We start from the raw sequence: 22,383 nt of genomic DNA on the forward strand, positions 1-22,383 counted from the left end.
CACATCTAACCGCTGCTCATTTTTTGAGCCTTGATTGGCTACGAGTAGTTGACAGAGTGCAGTAGCTTGCACTGGGCCTAGTCTTCAAGATACGCTACACCACAAAGACACCCAAGTACCTGTCAACATACTTCCAAAAAGTGAACAACGTCCACACTTACAACACCAGAGGAAGCTCCACGAACCACGTTCAACCGCGTTGCACCACAAACAAGGGTTTAAACTCGTTTACAAACTATGCAGTAAAGATGTGGAACGCCCTTCCTATAATCTTAAAGGAGTGTAAAACACTGCCCACCTTCAAAACCACTCTCAAAAAACATTTACAGGAGGCTGCAATCCGTAACTGGACCCTCTAAAACAAAAATCAGATTAAAAGACCTGAACTACCCACTGTACATACTTTGTGTTTTGTCCCCCGCCCCCACCTGTGGTGTATGTCCCCACCTGTCCTACCCGCTGTACATACCTTATGTTTTGTTGTATTGTTCTTCCCATGATGGATGTATGTTTATCTTGTAGATAGTAATAGTTATTTGTCTGTATTATCTTGTAGATAGTACTAGTTTTTCTGTCTGTCTTACATGTAACGATGAATTGAGAATCAAGGACCCCAATTGAAATAAGCCAGTGGCTTTCTTGGGTTTTTATCCTGTTAGTTGACCTTGTATGTAATATGTACTTTCATGTACCTACTTCTGCAAATCTTCTAATAAAGTTTTCAATCAATCAATCATCCGCATCCGTCTTGTAAATTTGTCAACAGGTCCAGATGGCTACTTAAATTCAGCTGGAGTGGGCGTGGCTACACACTGCCACAATAATACGAATAATACCCCCCACCCGACTTTGCTAACTAAATGTAGGTATTTAGTGAATGTAAAACTGTTGGATATGACATCGAGTGGGTTCTTCATCGCTTCGTTTGTCGTCCTATGCCAAAAAGCGGAAAACATTTTTTTTCACAACAAGACTTGTTTGGCTCGATTGCGAGGTTTCACAATTGCCGAGATGGGGACCTTTTAATGAAACCCTGTCACATATGTATCTGGTAGCCTACTGGTACTTTCAAATCGCAAGTTGTTTCATCCTCTGTTCTCTTTTTCGGGGTGGTGATGGAGGAGAGATTGGCAGTGTAATTCCAGATAAAATCCATGATGGGACTTTGCTCATCATCCTCCGTCCTCACACTCATGTTTTCCCCACCTCCATTAATCTTCTGTTATTCAACACGACTGTGAAAACGGATTGTATCCTTTATCTCAGAGACACTACCGTTTCTTAAATAGGCCTACTCACTTAATTTGGGTGAGATGATAGGCCTACTTTGCAACTTTACAGTTTTGGTAACTGTTTTTTCTTTCTCTACTGTAACATTAACACTATGTTTTTTTGAGGGACCCCCAATTGTTGTATTTGTTATTATTATTATTATCATTATTATTAATTACAATGTACAATACAAATACAACAATTGGGGGTCCCTCAAAAACATTTTTTTGCCGCTAACATCCTTCCCAAAGGCCTCATTCGGACCCAGGAAAAACCCTGGTATGTCCTGTATAACATGATGAGCAATGCACTGTATAAGATTTTCTGCTGCTGACCAAGGGGCTGAGTCCTGTTGATGGGGCCCAATTTTCTTTTAGACTCTGTAGGCTACTGTATTTGTTTATTAAGACTTACATAAATATGATATATTGTCTGAATTTGTCTTGTTTTATCAAATGTTCCAATTATTTTTATTTCTTGTGCTGGTTTATTATGAACAACATGTAAAATTGCAGGAAACTAGCACAAATAATTGTGAAGGAGAGAGGGGCCACCGCTGCCAAAACGTGCACAGTTTTGGGTCGCTCCACTCCTGTCCAATGTCACGCCGAGATAGACTGGCTCAGCGGAACTTGGCAGGAGAGTTCCAGAGTTCCAGAGTTTAGCCTCCCTGTTGTTAAGGTGGAAGGCAGCCGACACCGCCTTTGCCTCGCTAAGCTTCAATCTCCATTTCCGGAAATATGCCACTAGTGTCTGCATGTCCTGGCTCAGAATCCCCTCCACAGACTGCCAATTTCCAGCAGAGTACACCACTGCGAGGTCGTCTGCATAGGCGTACTTCCGCGAGAGTGTGTTGGCCAGGTCATACTAGGTGTAGATATTATAGAGGAGGGGGGCCAGGACCGATCCCTGAGGGACACCGTTCTTGAGGCGTCGAAGCCTGCTTAGCTGTCCGCAACCGGTGGTGAGGGTAAAGCTGCGATTACGGATGAGCTCCATGATCATTCTGACCATGATAATGACAGTGTATAATATTGTTGATAGTGTGTATTGCTTAGGACACTTTAAAGAACTGATAAGGTCTCGCTGTGGTTTGTTTTCTGTAAGGTCCCACTATATTCAGAGCTCTTATTGCAATGTTGTCTTTCCTTTTTCCTGATGAAGCCACAGACAACACCCAAAGGCAAATCATCAACTTGATATGTACATACAATAATACAATAAATTCCTCATTCTTCCTGACATATTTGACTTGATTATTAATCTGAGGTTTTGAAATGCCATCATCGATTGAAACGCTGAAGAAGGCAGCTTGCTGCCAAAATGTTGGTCCAATAAATAATTAGCATCAGAGCAAGAGTGTGTGGCTCTCTTTCTTTCTTTGAAAATCCATCCAACACCTCCCTTCATGAGGAGTGCTGAGCCAATATATGAATTAAGATCCCTCACATAACACCAAGCCTTTGTGAACAATTGATCATGTTTGGTGAGTACACTATGCAGTAGGTCTACATGCATACCTGTGGCACACTTACATGTGTGATGAATAGGTATACTGTATACTGAATCCTGCTGCTGATTTATGAGTAATGTGACTCTCTGCTGAACCCTCCATTTCCCTCTACCATCAGCACTGAGCCATAACAACAGACTGAATGATCACAGATGTCTCTACAGGCATGACTAGACGAGCGGACAGTTATATTGTATCATCAACAACAACAGATGTTGGGGGATATGTCATGTAAAGTGACATACACGAAAACATACATATTCCAAGAGTATAAGATAGTATCAACACAGTATCTGTAGGTCAACATCCGAATTGCCTTGTATAAGAGTGATTCATAGATAATGACTTGAATGTGACATTAAACAACAAAGTGTTCACTAAGAGGAACAACTCAATCAATCAACTATGCATATTCATATGAACAATGTCACTCTTTGGTACATTCACTGGCTACATGCCAACATGATATGGGCATGAGGTGAGGACTAATTTACATGGATTCTATAAAAATCCTGGAAAGGATATTGTGCTGTGAATGCAATGTACTGTATTTCATAAGTAATGTTAAAGATACTTTCCTGCCATTACAAATGCATCCCTTTTTAAAAGTAGAGTATGCCAAAATGATCCAACAGCGTATACAGTGAAGAGTTTCTAGTCCAAGATAGACATTTACCAGATATTTCTATTAATAGAAACTCACTTTTTAAATTTGACCCCAGTAAGGTTTGTGAAATTAGGATTATCCAGGACACTGCAAAGGAGTGCAATCTTTAATATAGGTGGGAGTGAAGAAAGTAACAGTGTTTTCGGTTGGCAGAAGAATATTATACTATAAGCCCGGCTTACAATTACATATTTACCTATTCATTCACAAATGGTCTACAAGATACATCATTATTTAAGAAAACACTCACCCAGAACCAACTACTGATAGAGCATTTCAAGACTTCTCAAGGGATATTTGATAATAGTGTTTTTATTAGAAGCCCTTTCTCAAGGAAGAACATTCATTAGAGGTTTATTTACACAGAAGTACAGTACTAGAACACATTTTATTTACAATTGACTTTCATACATATTCATGGAACAGTATCCTTCTCTTGTTTCACATTGTACATGTAATGTAACAAATGTGCAATGAACTACATACACATTGACTAACATGAAATATAGATGAGCTTATCAACAATCAACTACAGCACCACATAAAGAAATGGATATACAGTACAGTACAGGTCAGCCAATCTACAGTACTAATGTGTATTCTATGCTGTACGTCACAGCAACCAGTACAAACATCTAATCCAATTTCCTCTCCTCATCCTCGTTCCCTATCAACAAGTGAACACAGTAGGGGACGATGGCAACCACACTGAGAGGCACTGCTGCACTCTTACAGAAGGAGAGCGTATAGAACAAGAGCTCTGTGTGGGTGGGGACTTTAATAAAATCATAGAGCTGCAGAGAGGTCAGAGTGGCTGTCACACACATTAGTTTGAAACTGGTCTTGTAGCTGTTCTTCCCCTTGCAGCCCTGTATGAACATCTGAGAGTTGATGGCCAGGCCCAGTCCAAACAAGGCTCCTAGGTTCCTCACCAGACCTGCGAAGGGCGTAGTGTCGAGGTGGATCCAGTCAGGATTGGCACACCATTTTTTGGCTTTCGGTATCGACCACAATAAGTCAATGTCTATCATTTTTAGGAGCAAGTAAAAGCTGACGGCGAAGGAGAACATAAAGAGGCTAGTTTGAAGGTAGACTTTTAAACTTGCTGTGTGGATTGAGGGAATATGCTCAAATGCCTCAGCAACCAGCATACCTGAGAATAGAATAAAAAAAAGATACAAGTGTAACACTGGTAGTATAGTAGCAATGTCTACTATTATTTGCAAACTCATTTTTGGTCTTACCTGCTAAAACACCAAGGATGACCTGGTGAGGGAAGTGTGTGGCGATAAACACCCTGGAGATGCAAACACTAACTTGGATGACCCAGAAGGTCATCCACAAAAGGTAGGTAGTGGAGGTGGTAGTGGAGATGGTAGTGGAGGTGGTAGTAGAGGTGGTAGTGGAGGTGGTAGTGGAGGTGGTAGTAGAGGTGGTAGTGGAGGTGGTAGTGGAGGTGGTAGTAGAGGTGGTAGTGGAGGTGGTAGTAGAGGTGGTAGTGGAGGTGGTAGTAGAGGTGGTAGTGGAGGTGGTAGTGGAGGTGGTAGTGGAGGTGGTAGTGGAGGTGGTAGTAGAGGTGGTAGTAGAGGTGGTAGTGGAGGTGGTAGTGGGGGTGGTAGTGGAGGTGGTAGTAGAGGTGGTAGTAGAGGTGGTAGTGGAGGTGGTAGTGGAGGTGGTAGTGGAGGTGGTAGTGGAGGTGGTAGTAGAGGTGGTAGTAGAGGTGGTAGTGGAGGTGGTAGTGGAGGTGGTAGTGGAGGTGGTAGTAGAGGTGGTAGTAGAGGTGGTAGTGGAGGTGGTAGTGGAGGTGGTAGTAGAGGTGGTAGTGGAGGTGGTAGTAGAGGTGGTAGTGGAGGTGGTAGTGGAGGTGGTAGTAGAGGTGGTAGTAGAGGTGGTAGTGGAGGTGGTAGTGGAGGTGGTAGTGGGAATGGTAGTGGGGGTGGTAGTGGAGGTGGTAGTGGAGGTGGTAGTAGAGGTGGTAGTGGAGGTGGTAGTGGAGGTGGTAGTAGAGGTGGTAGTAGAGGTGGTAGTGGAGGTGGTAGTGGAGGTGGTAGTGGGAATGGTAGTGGGGGTGGTAGTGGAGGTGGTAGTGGAGGTGGTAGTGGAGGTGGTAGTGGGGGTGGTAGTGGAGGTGGTAGTGGAGGTGGTAGTGGGGGTGGTAGTGGAGGTGGTAGTGGAGGTGGTAGGTAGTGGAGGTGGTAGTGGAGGTGGTAGTGGAGGTGGTAGTGGAGGTGGTAGTGGGGGTGGTAGTGGAGGTGGTAGTGGAGGTGGTAGTGGGGGTGGTAGTGGAGGTGGTAGTGGAGGTGGTAGTGGAGGTGGTAGTGGAGGTGGTAGTGGAGGTGGTAGTGGGGGTGGTAGTGGAGGTGGTAGTGGAGGTGGTAGTGGGGGTGGTAGTGGAGGTGGTAGTGGAGGTGGTAGTAGAGGTGGTAGTAGAGGTGGTAGTGGGGGTGGTAGTGGAGGTGGTAGTAGAGGTGGTAGTAGAGGTGGTAGTGGAGGTGGTAGTGGGGGTGGTAGTAGAGGTGGTAGTGGAGGTGGTAGTGGAGGTGGTAGTGGAGGTGGTAGTGGAGGTGGTATTAGAGGTGGTAGTAGAGGTGGAAGTGGAGGTGGTAGTAGAGGTGGTAGTGGGGGTGGTAGTGGAGGTGGTAGTGGAGGTGGTAGTGGGGGTGGTAGTGGAGGTGGTAGTGGAGATGGTAGGTAGTGGAGGTGGTAGTGGAGGTGGTAGTGGAGGTGGTAGTGGAGGTGGTAGTGGAGGTGGTAGTGGAGGTGGTAGTGGAGGTGGTAGTGGAGGTGGTAGTGGGGGTGGTAGTGGAGGTGGTAGTGGAGGTGGTAGTGGAGGTGGTAGTGGAGGTGGTAGTGGAGGTGGTAGTGGAGGTGGTAGTGGAGGTGGTAGTGGAGATGGTAGGTAGTGGAGGTGGTAGTGGAGGTGGTAGTGGGGGTGGTAGTGGAGGTGGTAGTGGAGATGGTAGGTAGTGGAGGTGGTAGTGGAGGTGGTAGTGGAGGTGGTAGTGGAGGTGGTAGTGGGGGTGGTAGTAGAGGTGGTAGTGGAGGTGGTAGTGGAGGTGGTAGTGGAGGTGGTAGTAGAGGTGGTAGTAGAGGTGGAAGCATTGAATAAATTCGATGAAAGACATTTCTTGGTAACGATTTACTTCGCAGATTGGTCAAATATCTGGTAAAATGCCCTTACTATATATATTATAAATCAAATCAAATCAAATTCTCTAACTCTTCCATCCTTCTTATCTCATTCTCTTCCTGCATCTTTTAAATAATTTCCTCCATCCTCCCCATCTTCTTCTTCTCATCCTCTTCCTCCCTCTCCTCCATCTTCTCCTCATCCTCTTCCATCCTCTCCTCCATCTTTTTCTCATCCTCTTCCATCCTCTCCTCCTCCTTTTTCTCATCCTCTTCCCTCCTCTCCTCCTCCTTCTTCTCATCCTCTTCCATCCTCCACACTCTGACTTTACACTCTAAATAAAGAAAAATAATAATAATAATAATAATATTCCATAGAATTCCCTCTTCATCCTCTTGCGTCCTATTCATCCTCCACACTCTGGTTGAATAAAAAAATAAAAAAATAAATAAATAAAAAACATCCTCTTCCCTCCTCTCCTCCATCTTTTTCTCATCCTCTTCCCTCCTCTCCTCCATCTTTTTCTCATCTTCTTCCTCCATCTCCTCTTCCTTCTTCTCATCCTCTTCCTCCCTCTCCTCTTCCTTCTTCTCATCCTCTTCCCTCCTCTCCACCATCATCTTCAGATCCTCTACCATCCTCTCCACCATCTTCTTCTCATCCTCTACCATCCTCTCCACCATCTTCTTCTCATCCTCTTCCCTCCTCTCCTCCATCTTTTTCTCATCCTCTTGCGTCCTATTCATCCTCCACACTCTAAAAAAGATTAGTTGAGAATATTAAAAAATTCAAGGCAACCTTATGCACAAAGAATTTTGAATTTGTTGTTCCAAGCTTTTATTGACCATTGCACGCCATCAAACACTGACACAGTCACAATTCGAGGCACAGTCATAGCTTGGTATATCCCCTGGAACTCGAACTACCCCATACTTCCCCCTGTATGACACATCTACGGTTTAACCCATAAAACTTACATAGAATTTGCCCAGCCATAATCCTTTGGGGCCACTAATATGCAAATCAGTTGTGGCCAAGCGGCCAATCAAAAAATGCGTTGAGGTCTGAGCTGCCTTGTGCGCATGCGCTGCTCTTATACCAACGAACCAGATGTGCCAACAACGAATTGCAATTTCAGTTTATTCACAATTGTATGTTTAGAACTTATTGGGGTCCATTCCATTCCTCTGATTCCTCCTGTCTGAACAATTCAGAATACTAACTCTACTGAATAAAGCGTAGTTGTTGTTTTTACAGTGCATCTCATCCAACCTCTCCATCCTCTCCTCCATCTTTTAGTGAAATGTGTGAAAACAGGGTAAAAGGTGTGAAAACAGAGTCAAAGGTGTGAAAACAGAGTCAAAGGTGTGAAAACAGATCAGGCCTGAGAGAGAGAGAGAGAGAGAGAGAGAGAGAGAGAGAGAGAGAGAGAGAGAGAGAGGGAGAGGGGGGGAGTGAGAGTGAGAGGGGGGGAGTGAGAGAGAGAGCCATTGAGAGAGAGAGAGAGAGAGAGAGAGAGAGAGAGAGAGAGAGAGAGGGGGGATGAGAGAGAGAGAGCCATTGAGAGAGAGAGAGCCATTGAGAGAGAGGGGGGAGTGAGAGAGAGAGAGCCATTGAGAGAGAGGGGAGGAGTGAGAGAGAGAGCCATTGAGAGAATGAGAGGGGGAGTGAGAGAGAGAGAGAGAGACATTGAGAGAGAGAGAGAGAGAGCGCCATTGAGAGAGAGAGAGCCATTGAGAGAGAGAGGGGGAGTGTGAGAGAGAGAGAGCCATTGAGAGAGAGAGAGAGAGAGAGGGGGGGGTGAGAGAGAGAGAGAGAGAGAGAGAGAGAGAGAGAGAGAGACATTGAGAGAGCAGCTGAATACAATCAGAGTTGGGCATTAGCCTAACGCTAGCCAAACAGTCAGAGTAAATATTTAATTCTGAATAAATTGGAGAGAGAAAAACACATTAAAATTTGTCTTTTTGGAATTTCCATTTCCAGTGTCTTATCTAACAAGGGTGATGTAACTGCCAGAAGGGGTGAAATCTCTCTCCTCCTCTCACTCACTCTCCATCTTTCTCCATCTCTCTCTCTCTACCTCTCCATGTTTCCCTCTCTCTCACTGCATCTGCATAGATTTCAAGATCCTTCTGCTTGTTTATAAAGCTCTCACTGGCATAGCACCAGAATATTTGAAAGACCTTTTGCTAGCATATCAGCCCAATAGAGCTCTCAGGTCTTCTGACGCTGGTTTTCTCTGTGTACCACATGTACAAAAGAAAAGATTTGGTGAGGCTGCATTCTCATTTTATGGAATGCACTGCCAGTTTACATTAGGGATGCAACCTCAGCACATATTATGTTCATGTCAAGACTAAAAACCCATCTTTTTAATATTGCGTTCAAATGACTAAATAATTAAATTAAGATTATAAGAACCCATCCTTTTAATATCGCATTTAAGTTACAAAATAATTAAATTAAGATTATATAATGATTAAAGCACTTTGAGCTGCAACGTTTGCAGGAAAAGCGCTATACAAATAAAGTTATTATTATTATCATTATTATCTCTCTCTCTCTCTCTTTTCTCTCTCTCTCTCTCCCTCTCTCTCTCTCTCTCTCCCTCACTTCCCCCATCCATCTCCTTCTCAAATACAATATTGTCAAGGGGGGGGGGGGGGGTATACTGTATTGAATGAGTTTAATGAAATCCTAGGCAGGAGGGAGTGTGGAGAGGGAGGGAGGGGGGCAAGGGTGGAGAGGGAGTGAAGGGTGGAGAGGGAGGGGGGGAGGCAAGGGTGGAGAGGGAGGGAAGGGTGGAGAGGGAGGGAGGGAGGCAAGGGTGGAGAGGGAGTCAAGGGTGCAGAGGGGGGGAGGGAGGCAAGGGTGGAGAGGGAGGGAAGGGTGGAGAAGGAGGGAGGGAGGGTGAGGGAATGGTGGAGAGGGAGGGAAGGGGAGGGAGGGAGGCAAGGGTGGAGAGGGAGGGAGGAGTGGAGAAGGAGGGAGGGAGGGAGAGGGAAGGGTGGAGAGGGAGGGAGGAGTGGAGAAGGAGGGAGGGAGGGAGAGGGAAGGGTGGAGGAGGAGAGAAAAATGGAGGAGAGGAAGAGAAAACTCAGGGAGGAGAGAAAAGGGGGAGGTTCATTGTTGTCTAACGTGTCAGTTTGTAATGAAGCCCTGAAGGGTGAGACAGAGGTTCAGTTTTCATACTCTTTCTTCAGACCAGTTAAACTGTGAGATATATGCTTACAGACACAATTGTGGTTAGGCTACAGGCAGTGTTGCCAACTTGGCGACTTTTGGCAACTTAAATAGCCTGTCACGCAATGCTTTCTCGGTCAAATAAGACACTTGAAAAAACATGACAGCCGAAACAGCTACACCTAGCGTCGGAAGATATGAGAGATAAACGACATTTTCTTCTGCTGAAAACGTATGTTGGAGGAATATAATGTGGAGAAAAGTATATTGATTAGCAGTTTTAACCAGTGAAGTAGTTAACCGCACCGTTACAGTGTTAGCTAGCTACTAGCCCCAGAACTGACACCAAGCTTTAACCATGGGGCTATCTAGCTAGCTACTTGACAAACAAAACCAAACTGCTCCATAAACCATGGGCTTGCCAGCTACGAGTAACGTTAATAGTAGCTAAATTATAAGCAATGAATACGTTTATTTGCAGGCTTAGTCGGTTGTTTTGCATTGAACCACTTTTCCAACGGACACTTAAGACACTTACTGACTTGTTCCCACAGCAACACACCTCTTTGAATCGCACAGAATCGTAGAAAAAAATCTGAATTATAAAGGCTAGTAACTAGCTAGGAGCTAAGGAGAAAACATCGCTAAGATATAAAGGGGTGATATTATGGAAAACTCACTTTTTCAGTCTTAGTTCAGTTTCAGTTCAGAGAGTTCTCAGTTCGTGGTCTCTCCAGTTCTTGTCCGTTGGTAAGATGCGTCGCGTTTTGAACCAATACAACTTCACGCGAGCTGCATGGAAAGTCGGAGCAAGCAGTGTTGCCAGATTGGGCTACTTTTGGTCACACTGGACGGGTGGATTCGGCAGCTTTTAGACTGGTTGGGCTGGAAATGGTCAATTCCGTCTGGCAACCCTGGTAGCAAAATATGTGCATATGATATGTATCTGGTAGCCTGCTGGTACTTTCAAATCGCAAGTTGTTTCATCCTCTGTTCTCTTTTTCGGGGTGGTGATGGAGGAGAGATTGTCAGTGTAATTCCAGATAAAATACATGATGGGACTTTGGTCATCATCCTCCGTCCTCACACTCATGTTTTCCCCCCCTCCATTAATCTTCTGTTATTCAACACGAGTCTGAAAACGGATTGTATCCTTTATCTCAGAGACACTATGGCATACCGTTTCTTAAATAGGCCTACTCACTTAATTTGGGTGAGATGATAGGCCTACTTTGCAACTTTACAGTTTTGGTAACTGTTTTTCTTTCTCTACTGTAACATTAACAATATGTTTTTTTGAGGGACCCCCAATTGTTGTATTTGTTATTATTATTATTATCATTATTATTAATTACAATGTACAATACAAATACAACAATTGGGGGTCCCTCAAAAAAAAATGTTTGCCGCTAACATCCTTCCCAAAGGCCTCATTCGGACCCAGGAAAAACCCTGGTATGTCCTGTATAACATGATAGCCATCTATGAGCAATGCACTGTATAAGATGATGACCAAGGGCCTTTCTGCTGCTGAGTCCTGTTGATGGGGCCCAATTTTCTTTTAGACTCTGTAGGCTACTGTATTTGTTTATTAAGACTTACATAAATATGATATATTGTCTGAATTTGTCTTGTTTTATCAAATGTTCCAATTATTTTTATTTATTGTGCTGGTTTATTATGAACAACATGTAAAATTGCAGGAAACTAGCACAAATAATTGTGTAGGAGAGAGGGGCCGCCGCTGCCAAAACGTGCACAGTTTTGGGTCGCTCCACTCCTGTCCAATGTCACGCCGAGATAGACTGGCTCAGCGGAACTTGGCAGGAGAGTTCCAGAGTTCCAGAGTTTAGCCTCCCTGTTGTTAAGGTGGAAGGCAACCGACACCGTCTTTGCCTCGCTAAGCTTCAATCTCCATTTCCGGAAATATGCCACTAGTGTCTGCATGTCCTGGCTCAGAATCCCCTCCACAGACTGCCAATTTCCAGCAGAGTACACCACTGCGAGGTCGTCTGCATAGGCGTACTTCCGCGAGAGTGTGTTGGCCAGGTCATAGGTGTAGATATTATAGAGGAGGGGGGCCAGGACCGATCCCTGAGGGACACCGTTCTTGAGGCGTCGAAGCCTGCTTAGCTGTCCGCAACCAGTGGTGAGGGTAAAGCTGCGATTACGGATGAGCTCCATGATCATTCTGACCATGATAATGACAGTGTATAATATTGTTGATAGTGTGTATTGCTTAGGACACTTTAAAGAACTGATAAGGTCTAGCTGTGGTTTGTTTTCTGTAAGGTCCCACTATATTCAGAGCTCTTATTGCAATGTTGTCTTTCCTTTTTCCTGATGAAGCCACAGACAACACCCAAAGGCAAATCATCAACTTGATATGTACATACAATAATACAATAAATTCCTCATTCTTCCTGACATATTTGACTTGATTATTAATCTGAGGTTTTGAAATGCCATCATCGATTGAAACGCTGAAGAAGGCAGCTTGATGTGATGAATAGGTATACTGTATACTGAATCTGCTGCTGATTTATGAGTAATGTGACTCTCTGCTGAACCCTCCATTTCCCTCTACCATCAGCACTGAGCCATAACAACAGACTGAATGATCACAGATGTCTCTACAGGCATGACTAGACGAGCGGACAGTTATATTGTATCATCAACAACAACAGATGTTGGGGGATATGTCATGTAAAGTGACATACACGAAAACATACATATTCCAAGAGTATAAGATAGTATCAACACAGTATCTGTAGGTCAACATCCGAATTGCCTTGTATAAACTGAGTGATTCATAGATAATGACTTGAATGTGACATTAAACAACAAAGTGTTCACTAAGAGGAACAACTCAATCAATCAACTATGCATATTCATATGAACAATGTCACTCTTTGGTACATTCACTGGCTACATGCCAACATGATATGGGCATGAGGTGAGGACTTATTTACATGGATTCTATAAAGATCCTGGAAAGGATATTGTGCTGTGAATGCAATGTACTGTATTTCATAAGTAATGTTAAAGATACTTTCCTGCCATTACAAATGCATCCCTTTTTAAAAGTAGAGTATGCCAAAATGATCCAACAGCGTATACAGTGAAGAGTTTCTAGTCCAAGATAGACATTTACCAGATATTTCTATTAATAGAAACTCACTTTTTAAATTTGACCCCAGTAAGGTTTGTGAAATTAGGATTATCCAGGACACTGCAAAGGAGTGCAATCTTTAATATAGGTGGGAGTGAAGAAAGTAACAGTGTTTTCGGTTGGCAGAAGAATATTATACTATAAGCCCGGCTTACAATTACATATTTACCTATTCATTCACAAATGGTCTACAAGATACATCATTATTTAAGAAAACACTCACCCAGAACCAACTACTGATAGAGCAATTCAAGACTTCTCAAGGGATATTTGATAATAGTGTTTTTATTAGAAGCCCTTTCTCAAGGAAGAACATTCATTAGAGGTTTATTTACACAGAAGTACAGTACTAGAACACATTTTATTTACAATTGACTTTCATACATATTCATGGAACAGTATCCTTCTCTTGTTTCACATTGTACATGTAATGTAACAAATGTGCAATGAACTACATACACATTGACTAACATGAAATATAGATGAGCTTATCAACAATCAACTACAGCACCACATAAAGAAATGGATATACAGTACAGTACAGGTCAGCCAATCTACAGTACTAATGTGTATTCTATGCTGTACGTCACAGCAACCAGTACAAACATCTAATCCAATTTCCTCTCCTCATCCTCGTTCCCTATCAACAAGTGAACACAGTAGGGGACGATGGCAACCACACTGAGAGGCACTGCTGCACTCTTACAGAAGGAGAGCGTATAGAACAAGAGCTCTGTGTGGGTGGGGACTTTAATAAAATCATAGAGCTGCAGAGAGGTCAGAGTGGCTGTCACACACATTAGTTTGAAACTGGTCTTGTAGCTGTTCTTCCCCTTGCAGCCCTGTATGAACATCTGAGAGTTGATGGCCAGGCCCAGTCCAAACAAGGCTCCTAGGTTCCTCACCAGACCTGCGAAGGGCGTAGTGTCGAGGTGGATCCAGTCGGGATTGGCACACCATTTTTTGGCTTTCGGTATCGACCACAATAAGTCAATGTCTATCATTTTTAGGAGCAAGTAAAAGCTGACGGCGAAGGAGAACATAAAGAGGCTAGTTTGAAGGTAGACTTTTAAACTTGCTGTGTGGATTGAGGGAATATGCTCAAATGCCTCAGCAACCAGCATACCTGAGAATAGAATTTAAAAAAAGATACAAGTGTAACGCTGGTAGTATAGTAGCAATGTCTACTATTATTTGCAAACTCATTTTTGGTCTTACCTGCTAAAACACCAAGGATGACCTGGTGAGGGAAGTGTGTGGCGATAAACACCCTGGAGATGCAAACACTAACTTGGATGACCCAGAAGGTCATCCACAAAAAGGGCCATACAAGACGGAACCTAAAAGGATGAGGGAATTGAGGCAATTATGACATTATAAAGATGCACAACTTTTTTTTTTTACAAGGCAATATAACAGCTTGCTAATAGCTACCTCTGGCAGCCCTGTATTGAGGTGTCACTGGGGGATCTGGTTAAGTTGAGGGCTGAGGTGATCATCACATACCACACACATGAGGAACCCATGGCATGACCAGATGGACTACCTGTACAAACAAACACAGCTTCGCTGTCATACAAGCATTAGACATCATAACATCTTCATAAACATATTGCTCAGTTGACACAACAAATACATAAAGCAGTTTTGCTTTTTGCCAACTATTATACAGACGTGTTGAAGAAATTCAGATATAATCGTTATATCATGTTCATTTCTGTCTCAGTTTAAAACTATTGATATATTATTGATATATTGATATATCACTAGCTAGCTGCAGTACATTAGATTGACAGCAGTGTCTGTGCAATAACAGTATGGAAATTATTGTCATTATGCTACAAACACACTGCCACTGACCTGGTCCTGTCTCACAGGTGATGTGAAACTGTTCCAGGTGAGGGAGTGAGTGATTCTGGTAATAGTGAGTTTCCTGCACCCACCAGTAAGGCCGGTGCCCAAACAGAATCCTGAAAACAAGATGGAGTCAGTTGAACATTAAAAACAAAAACAAATGAGTGGCATTCAAATTACATTCAAATAAATGACTGATGCTGGGCATTGGATCAAAGGATTCATGCAATTGTCATACAGATCACTTTAACAGCTACCGTATTCCAAATTGTACGCATAAACATAATTCACATTCTCTCTATCTATCTATCTCTCCCTCTCTCTAACCTCTAATCCAACTAATTACAGGTTTACCATTTGAAAATGAGGTTGAACCAGTCTCCGATAACTGCAACCCATATCATCTTAGTGCCGACAAAATGGCTGAGCTGGAACCAGAGAGGGAAATAGACAGAAAAAATGTTATGAGGGTCTCCCACAGATGACATGAAGTTGAGGAAGTCATGGTAGTCCCTGTAGTTGTGCTGGAGATGCTGGATCACCAACACCTCACTGCTGTGAATGAAGTCCATCTGGGGTTGGCCTCACATACAGTCTCTGGCACAACTGGAACAGCTGCTCCCTTGGCCAAAGCTATAACCACCACTCCATGGCTCCCCCTTTTAACCCCAAAGTGATCCGTATTTATATAAAATCCTGGTATCATAAATCATTCACCAGCTATGGCAACCATGGGCAGATTGGCATGGTTGGAGTCACCCACAAGATGAAAATAAAACGTTGGGCATCATGAAAACTCAGCATTTTAAGGCATGTTACCCAAGGTTGTTTACAGGATAGGTGTGTGGACATTAGATTTTCCACAGGCCATTGCTTTTATTAGTTAATTATTAGTCATTCTATCTACTCCTGGGGGCAGTGTGCTCATGCAGATATACTGTTACAGCACTAAACAGGTTTAATATTTCAGATTGCAATGTTATGATTTTGCATTTCCTATTTCAAGTCCTGTCATCAAATGTTTATGGTTGTTTTTCTAAACTGGAAAAATTGCACTTTCAACATGGCAAAATGGAGAGTTCACTGGGACACTTAATGATTATGTTGAGGAACAGTTAGTAGGGTTAAATGAGCCAAACCATAATTGACAAGGCCCCATTATCTAGACAACATCCAAGTGCTATATCAAGGCTGGCACTAACTGTTAACGCCACAATGCTTTTAGAACATAGTGTATTTATTATCTGAACCAAGGTAGGCCTACCACTCCATTATTTTTGTTCAGTATAACTTCATACAGATACCTACATAGACATAATATCATGCATGAAATGCTGTTTAAACAAGAACAATGATAGCCATTGATACATAATAGCACATGTGTGGGAAAGGCCATCAACATCAGAATAATAACCATCACTACATACAACAGTGGTTTGAATCTCAGTTTGACCACCGGGTGGCGCAAGAACAACTTGAGCGCACTGCTTTAAAGAAACAACAACGCTTTGCATTGTGGGAAACCAGGAAAAGCGTGGCCCCCATGTACCATTTTGTAAATTTCTTGTAGGTAAGATATCTATATCATAATGGGTTAAAAAAAATCGTTTGATATCATTACTCGCAAGATTTTATTTCTGCGTTTATATTTTTTTATTGACCTTTTATTCAACCATATAACTACTTCGCTGCTACGAACGTCATTTCCGGGTGCTGTCACACAGGCTCCTCCTCCTCCTCCTACGTCACACAACGGCTCCTCTGAGTCCCGAGCGCGGAGTTTTGAAAACAACGGTGGCCAGATGACCCAAACCTTGGTCTGAAAAACATCCTACATTGGAAAGGTAATTACGTTTATTAAGTAGCAGAGATGGTGATATTTTATTTTAAATGTATTTTTTTCAAAATGTAATTGAATCACTAACGGTTAGAAACGTTTTTGTTCGCATTTGGCCCACTTCTACTGAGTACTGCTAGTACTTTTGTCTGCTTTTGACACTGGTTGGCTAATGTTAGCATTAGCTAGCACCTCCTTGCTAGTTATTTCTTCCAGGCAGTAAACGAGGCAAAGCAAAGCGCTGCACGGTGCAGGGGAGTCAGTGCATTTGCCCAGCCCTGGCTCCGTAAACGAGACATGAGACTCGTGTGTTGCTAATGTGTTGCTGGGATAATTAGCTTAGGTGTTCTCTGTCATTTAAAAAAAAAGTGACTAATTTCGCCACGGTGTCAGCAGAGCGTCTTAACTTGTGTTGTTGTCACAGAGATCCCATCATCATGGCCCGTATTACTGACCCAAACGTCGTAGACTGGTTCAGTGACAAGATGGAAGAAGTACGCAAGCAGGTCTTTCACACATCGGACGAGATGATTGAGGCAGGCATGGAATCGTGTCAGTCTCACAAACAGTTCACCAAATCAGTTCTCGGTAAGACGTCAGTTCATAAAAGTTGAGTAAGTTGGATAAACACGCTGACATAGGCCATGGACCTAATTTCCCATCTTTGTTTACAGATTCGTTTTCAAAGAAATGTGAGGATGACGAAACACTGTTTGAGACGATACATGCATACAAAAGAGGTAAGATGATATAGCCATGCTGTCATTGCACTCAGTGTACAGTGTCATCAACTGTCCAGCACCATACTCCTATTCTTACATGAACACTGAGTCTGTTTTGGTCACCTGTACTGTATAATAAGGACCTAGAGAAGGTGATCCATGCCTTCATTACAACCCGGCTGGATTACTGCAACTCTTTGTATGTTGGCATTGACCAGTCCCTGCTCCGTCGGCTGCAGCTAGTTCAGAATGCTGCAGCTCGACTACTCACCGGTACAAAGAAGCATGACCATATTACACCAATCCTGGCTTCTCTTCACTGGCTCCCCGTCCGCTCCCGCATTGATTATAAGTTACTTTTAATTGTTTTTAAAGCACTGAACGGGCTGGCACCCCCGTACTTGGCTGACCTATTGCGCCACCACACTCCATCCAGAGCCCTTAGGTCAGCTGAGCAACTGCTTTTGGAGGTCCCCAAGACTAAATTAAAAACTAGAGGGGACAGAGCCTTCTCTAAGGCCTGGAATAGTCTCCCCCTCCACATCAGAGCTGCCGAGAGCAGAGCATTGAGGCTTTTTAAAAAACTAGTCAAAAAACACATCTTTTCTCCCTGGCCTTTGACCTGAGGTGAGCCTGCCTTCCCGACACTGCACTCTTTGCACTTTTATTTATACTGCACCTTGCTTTTAGTGTATTTTTCTATTTGATCCGTTTTCTTTAATCTGTATGTTATCTCTTTTATCTTGTTTTTCTCTTTATATTTGATCTGTTAAGCACTTTGGGCGGCTCTTGTCGTTGTAAATGTTGTGCTATATAAATAAACGTTACTTACTAATAATAGATGTAATTTAAAAGCGCCTTTCTCAAACTCAAGGACACAGTACAAAAGAACAAAAAAAGTGAAAGAAAACATGATGTTTGTCCTTCTAGACAAGGAGCAGAAAAAGTCCTTAATGAAAGAGAAAGGGGATGCTATTTCTCAGAGGATGTCTGAAATGCAAGGGAAGGATGCACAGAAAGACAGCATTATCCAGAAGATAGACATGCTCAGAGAGGAACAAGCCAAGAAGAAAGAGTGTAAGTCTGAAAGAGAAACAATGGAACTTGTTTTGTTGCTAAAAATGTACAACATAGTCACTGTACAGGTGCATCTAAAAAAATGTGAATATTATTATTGTTAGTATTTTCAGTAATTTAGTATTTTTAATTCATAAAGTGAATTTGAAGTTCATATATTCTAGATTCATTACACATAAAATGAAAGATTTCAAGCCTTTTTTGTTTTAATGTTGATTACGGCTTACAGCTCATGAAAATCCAGTTTCTCAAAATATTAGAATATGACATGAGACCAATCAAAAAAGATGTACAATACAGAAATGTCGACCTTCTGAAAAGTATGTTCATTAATGCACTCAATACTTGGTCGGGACTCCTTTTTCACGAATTACTGCATCGATGCGGTCTGGCATGGAGGCATTCAGCCTGTGGCACTGCCGAGGTGTTATGGAAGCCCAGGTTGCTTTGATAGCTGCGGCCTTCAGCTCCTCTGCATTGTTGAGTCTGGTGTCTCTCATCTTCCTCTTGACAATATCCCATAGATTGTCTATGGGGTTCAGGTCTGGTGAGTTGGCTGGCCAATCAAGCACAGTAATCCCATGGTAATTAAACCAGTTACTAGCAGTTTTGGCACTGTGGGCATGTGCCAAGTCCTGCTGGAAAATGAAATCAGCATCACCATAAAGCTTGTCAGCAGACGGAAGCATGGAGTGCTCTTAAATCTCCTGGTAGACGGCTGCGTTGACTCTGGGCTTGATAAAACACAGTGGACCAACACCAGCAGATGACATGGCACACCAAATCATCACTGACTGGAAAATTCACACTGGACTCAAAGCAACTTGGATTCTGTGCCTCTCTACTCTTCCTCCAGACTCTGGGACCTTGATTTCCAAATGAAATGCAACATTTGCCACAGGCCGATTGTCTCCCTGTCACACCGCATTGATGCAGTAATTTGTGCATAAAGGAGCTTGACCAAGTGTTAAATGAACATACTTTTCAGAAGGTCAACATTTCTGTAATATGGTCTTATGTAATACTCATTAACATCATCAACATTCAAACGGAAAAGGCTTGAAATATTTCACTATGTGTAATGGATCTAGAATATATGAAAGTTTCACTTATTGAATTAAATTATGGAAAATAAATATTACACTTTTCCATGATATCCAAAAATGTGTAGGTGCACCTGTAATGTAGTACTGCATTCTTAGTGACACCAACACCGTGCCCACACTATCATGTTGGTTTCAATTTACATATTCAAAGCATATATTTATGTTCTCTCTTTTTCTTCTCTGCAAAGTGCTTGTGTGCCAAAACAAATCTAACAAAGACAGACTGAGAAACCTCAACAAAGCTAAGCAGGTGTTTCAGGATCATCTGGGATTGGAGATCAGAAAGATTCATGGTGGGAATTCATCTGTTGACAATTCCAATGATATTATGCTATGATGAACACACAGGCAGAAGTAGAAGTAGCTTAAGCCGAAATGTAAACATTTTAAAATCTTTTCTTAAGGTGAGAAACTGCAGTTTATCTTCCGAAACATCAACCATGTAAATCCAGACAGCGCATACACCTTCACATTGATTATAACGGGAGATGGGGTGTACCAAAGTAAGTATACAAAGGGGGAAACGTAGCTTCTAATGTAGGAGTTTATCCCTCCTTTGTGAGATTCCATGTCACCTTAAAAGTCTTGGCACAAAATAACACAATTAAAAGAAGAACAATGATTTATGGTATGACTGTGTATGAGAAGATATGTTGAGTGAACCTGATTCAAAACATTTCTCTCCACAGTTGTGTCGAGTGATCCACAGCTAGAGTGTATGCTCCACTTGGAGCAGAGGCTTAAGGAGACCAACAACTTCTCTGCCTTCCTTGGAAATGTTCGGAAAGAATTTGTAGCTCTGCCTAAAACCTGAGAAGTGTCCCTGTATTCCTCACACTTAGGCTGCATTTACACTGCAGGTCGTAATGCCTAGTTCTGATTAAGGCTGCGTATACACCGCAGGTCAAAGTGACAAGATTCAGATTTTTTGCTCACATGTGGCACAGATCAGATATGTAACATTAGGTGTAACATTAGGTGTTACATTAGGTGTAACATTAGGTGTAACATTAGGTGTAACATTAGGTGTAACATTAGGTGTAACATTAGGTGTAACATTAGGTGTTACATTAGGTGTAACATTAGGTGTAACATTAGGTGTAACATTAGGTGTAACATTAGGTGTAACATTAGGTGTAAGCACTAAAAAAGCACATTGGATCTGATATTCTCAGATCCGATTCAGGCCTCATCTCATGCCGGCCTCAATCAGATACGAATCGGATATGTGTCATTCTGACTGCGGTCTAAGCAGGCAGGTCGCATATAACGCTCAATTCCGATTTGCACATCATTGAAAATATGCCGGTCTTCGCATTTTGATGACAACATATCGGTTTATCGGTTACGATCTGTGCCACATGTGAGCAAAAAAACGGAATTGTGTCACTTGCGGTGTAAACGCAGCCCAATGCACATGGCGTGCGATGCGATATTGTCGCACGAGAACATTCGATTCTCCATTCACACCCACACAAAAATGTTTGCCAAAATAACAAAACAAAATGTTGCCATTATAGTGTTTGTTATGAAAGTATTTGTATTTACACTTTAAATTTTAAAAGATTTTGTAAAGTTTTAAAGATTAAACTGACTAGTGTGATGCTTTTGTATGGTGCAGTCACACATCATCAGGCATATTTAACACCTCTGGAATATGTTAATAAAACATTGGACAGCTCCATGATGATTCACTGTAGTTTTTGATTTATTCAAGACAAATAACACATTTAATAACCTAGTATTTCAGAGAATCAATGAAAAGATGTGTAGATGGTTGAATCATTTCAAAGCCTTTTCCTTGTATAGCATTTTAGTAAGGCATAATTTCATATTTGATTATAGACTAATGCCAGGAATACACTACAATTTTCTTGCCGACCAATTTCCCAAAATGGCATGAAATCCTAAGGATCAGGAGGATCCTTACTCACAGTGTGACAGGGTTGACAATACCAGATTTTACCGCCTCTATGACACCTGACAAAAAGTCTGGCGTGTCAGAATTGTTTGTACTTGCTTGTGCTGTGACCATAGGACGCAATCTTCAGACAAATACTGCATAGGCCAATGAGAACACTTGGAACATTGGAAACTGATCTGACAAAATGGTATGGTATGGGCTGTGCCCCACACACATACATAACAGTAAATATAGGAATAGGTTTACTTCAGCTAAATCAAAATGGCATGAAATATCCTCTTGATTGTCCAGCACATTGTATGTGTATAATACCGTTGAGGCCTGAATAAAGTAGGAATGCACCAATATTACTTTTTCAATGCCGTTTCCGAGTACTGAACTTTGAGTATCGGCCAGTACCTATGGAGGATAAATCGTGCCACAATGAAATACACAATACACACATCGAAATGCATGTCCGCTCTCAGTGTGGGCACGTTCCTCCTCGCAGGGATTCTCGTCAGTGAATAGTAGTAAGCTATCTAACTATGATTGGAAATGAAGTAGTATTCAGTTGTGGAATTATATTTATCACTACTTTAGCTGATGTGTTAAGACAGATCCATGTTAAACTTCATTTCGGCACAAATATTCTGTATTTTTGCATTGGATTTAATGTTACAGATGTATTGCATTTCGATGTGTGCATTGTATTTAATTGTGGCACGATTCATCCTCCATAAGTACCAGCCTGATAAAAGGCTCTTTACATTTTTTTTCATAATAATAATGCTACTGCCCTTAAAACACTCTTCTTGCAAATTTGAGTTTTACTGGTGTTTGTCTAAAGTGTGAAGTAATTCCAGACCGCAGATGGTTGTTATTGTTGTCACATCTCAGCTACCAAGCACATTTTTGGCAAGTTTTTACAGTTTGCGTCATGGCAT

At 42.3% G+C, this 22,383-nt stretch overlaps 3 protein-coding genes across 3 annotated transcripts; 1 reads left to right on the forward strand and 2 right to left on the reverse strand.

Moving 5' to 3' along the window:
* Nucleotides 1-4,087: 4,087 nt before the first annotated feature.
* On the reverse strand, nucleotides 4,088-7,328 carry LOC308162795 (glucose-6-phosphatase 2-like; the record flags this gene model as incomplete). Its single annotated transcript, XM_080536936.1, has 3 exons — nucleotides 4,088-4,605; nucleotides 4,697-4,793; nucleotides 7,197-7,328. 3 exons carry the CDS (start codon nucleotides 7,326-7,328, stop codon nucleotides 4,088-4,090), a joined length of 747 nt encoding a protein of 248 aa, XP_080393062.1.
* Nucleotides 7,329-13,545: 6,217 nt separating this feature from the next.
* Nucleotides 13,546-15,363, reverse strand: LOC308161581 (glucose-6-phosphatase 2-like; the record flags this gene model as incomplete). Its single annotated transcript, XM_080535608.1, has 5 exons — nucleotides 13,546-14,063; nucleotides 14,156-14,277; nucleotides 14,372-14,479; nucleotides 14,794-14,907; nucleotides 15,146-15,363. 5 exons carry the CDS (start codon nucleotides 15,361-15,363, stop codon nucleotides 13,546-13,548), a joined length of 1,080 nt encoding a protein of 359 aa, XP_080391734.1.
* A 1,234-nt stretch (nucleotides 15,364-16,597) lies between these two features.
* Nucleotides 16,598-20,356, forward strand: spc25 (SPC25 component of NDC80 kinetochore complex). The gene is made up of 7 exons (XM_080535607.1): nucleotides 16,598-16,635; nucleotides 17,053-17,216; nucleotides 17,303-17,368; nucleotides 18,281-18,427; nucleotides 19,722-19,826; nucleotides 19,938-20,036; nucleotides 20,223-20,356. Exons 2-7 carry the CDS (start codon nucleotides 17,066-17,068, stop codon nucleotides 20,345-20,347), a joined length of 693 nt encoding a protein of 230 aa, XP_080391733.1. The 5' UTR covers nucleotides 16,598-16,635; nucleotides 17,053-17,065; the 3' UTR covers nucleotides 20,348-20,356.
* The last annotated feature ends 2,027 nt before the right edge of the window (nucleotides 20,357-22,383 follow it).

Source organism: Nansenia antarctica (genome assembly GCF_963989245.1).
Source record: "Nansenia antarctica genome assembly, chromosome: 7".
NCBI classification, from domain to species: Eukaryota; Metazoa; Chordata; class Actinopteri; order Argentiniformes; family Microstomatidae; genus Nansenia; species Nansenia antarctica.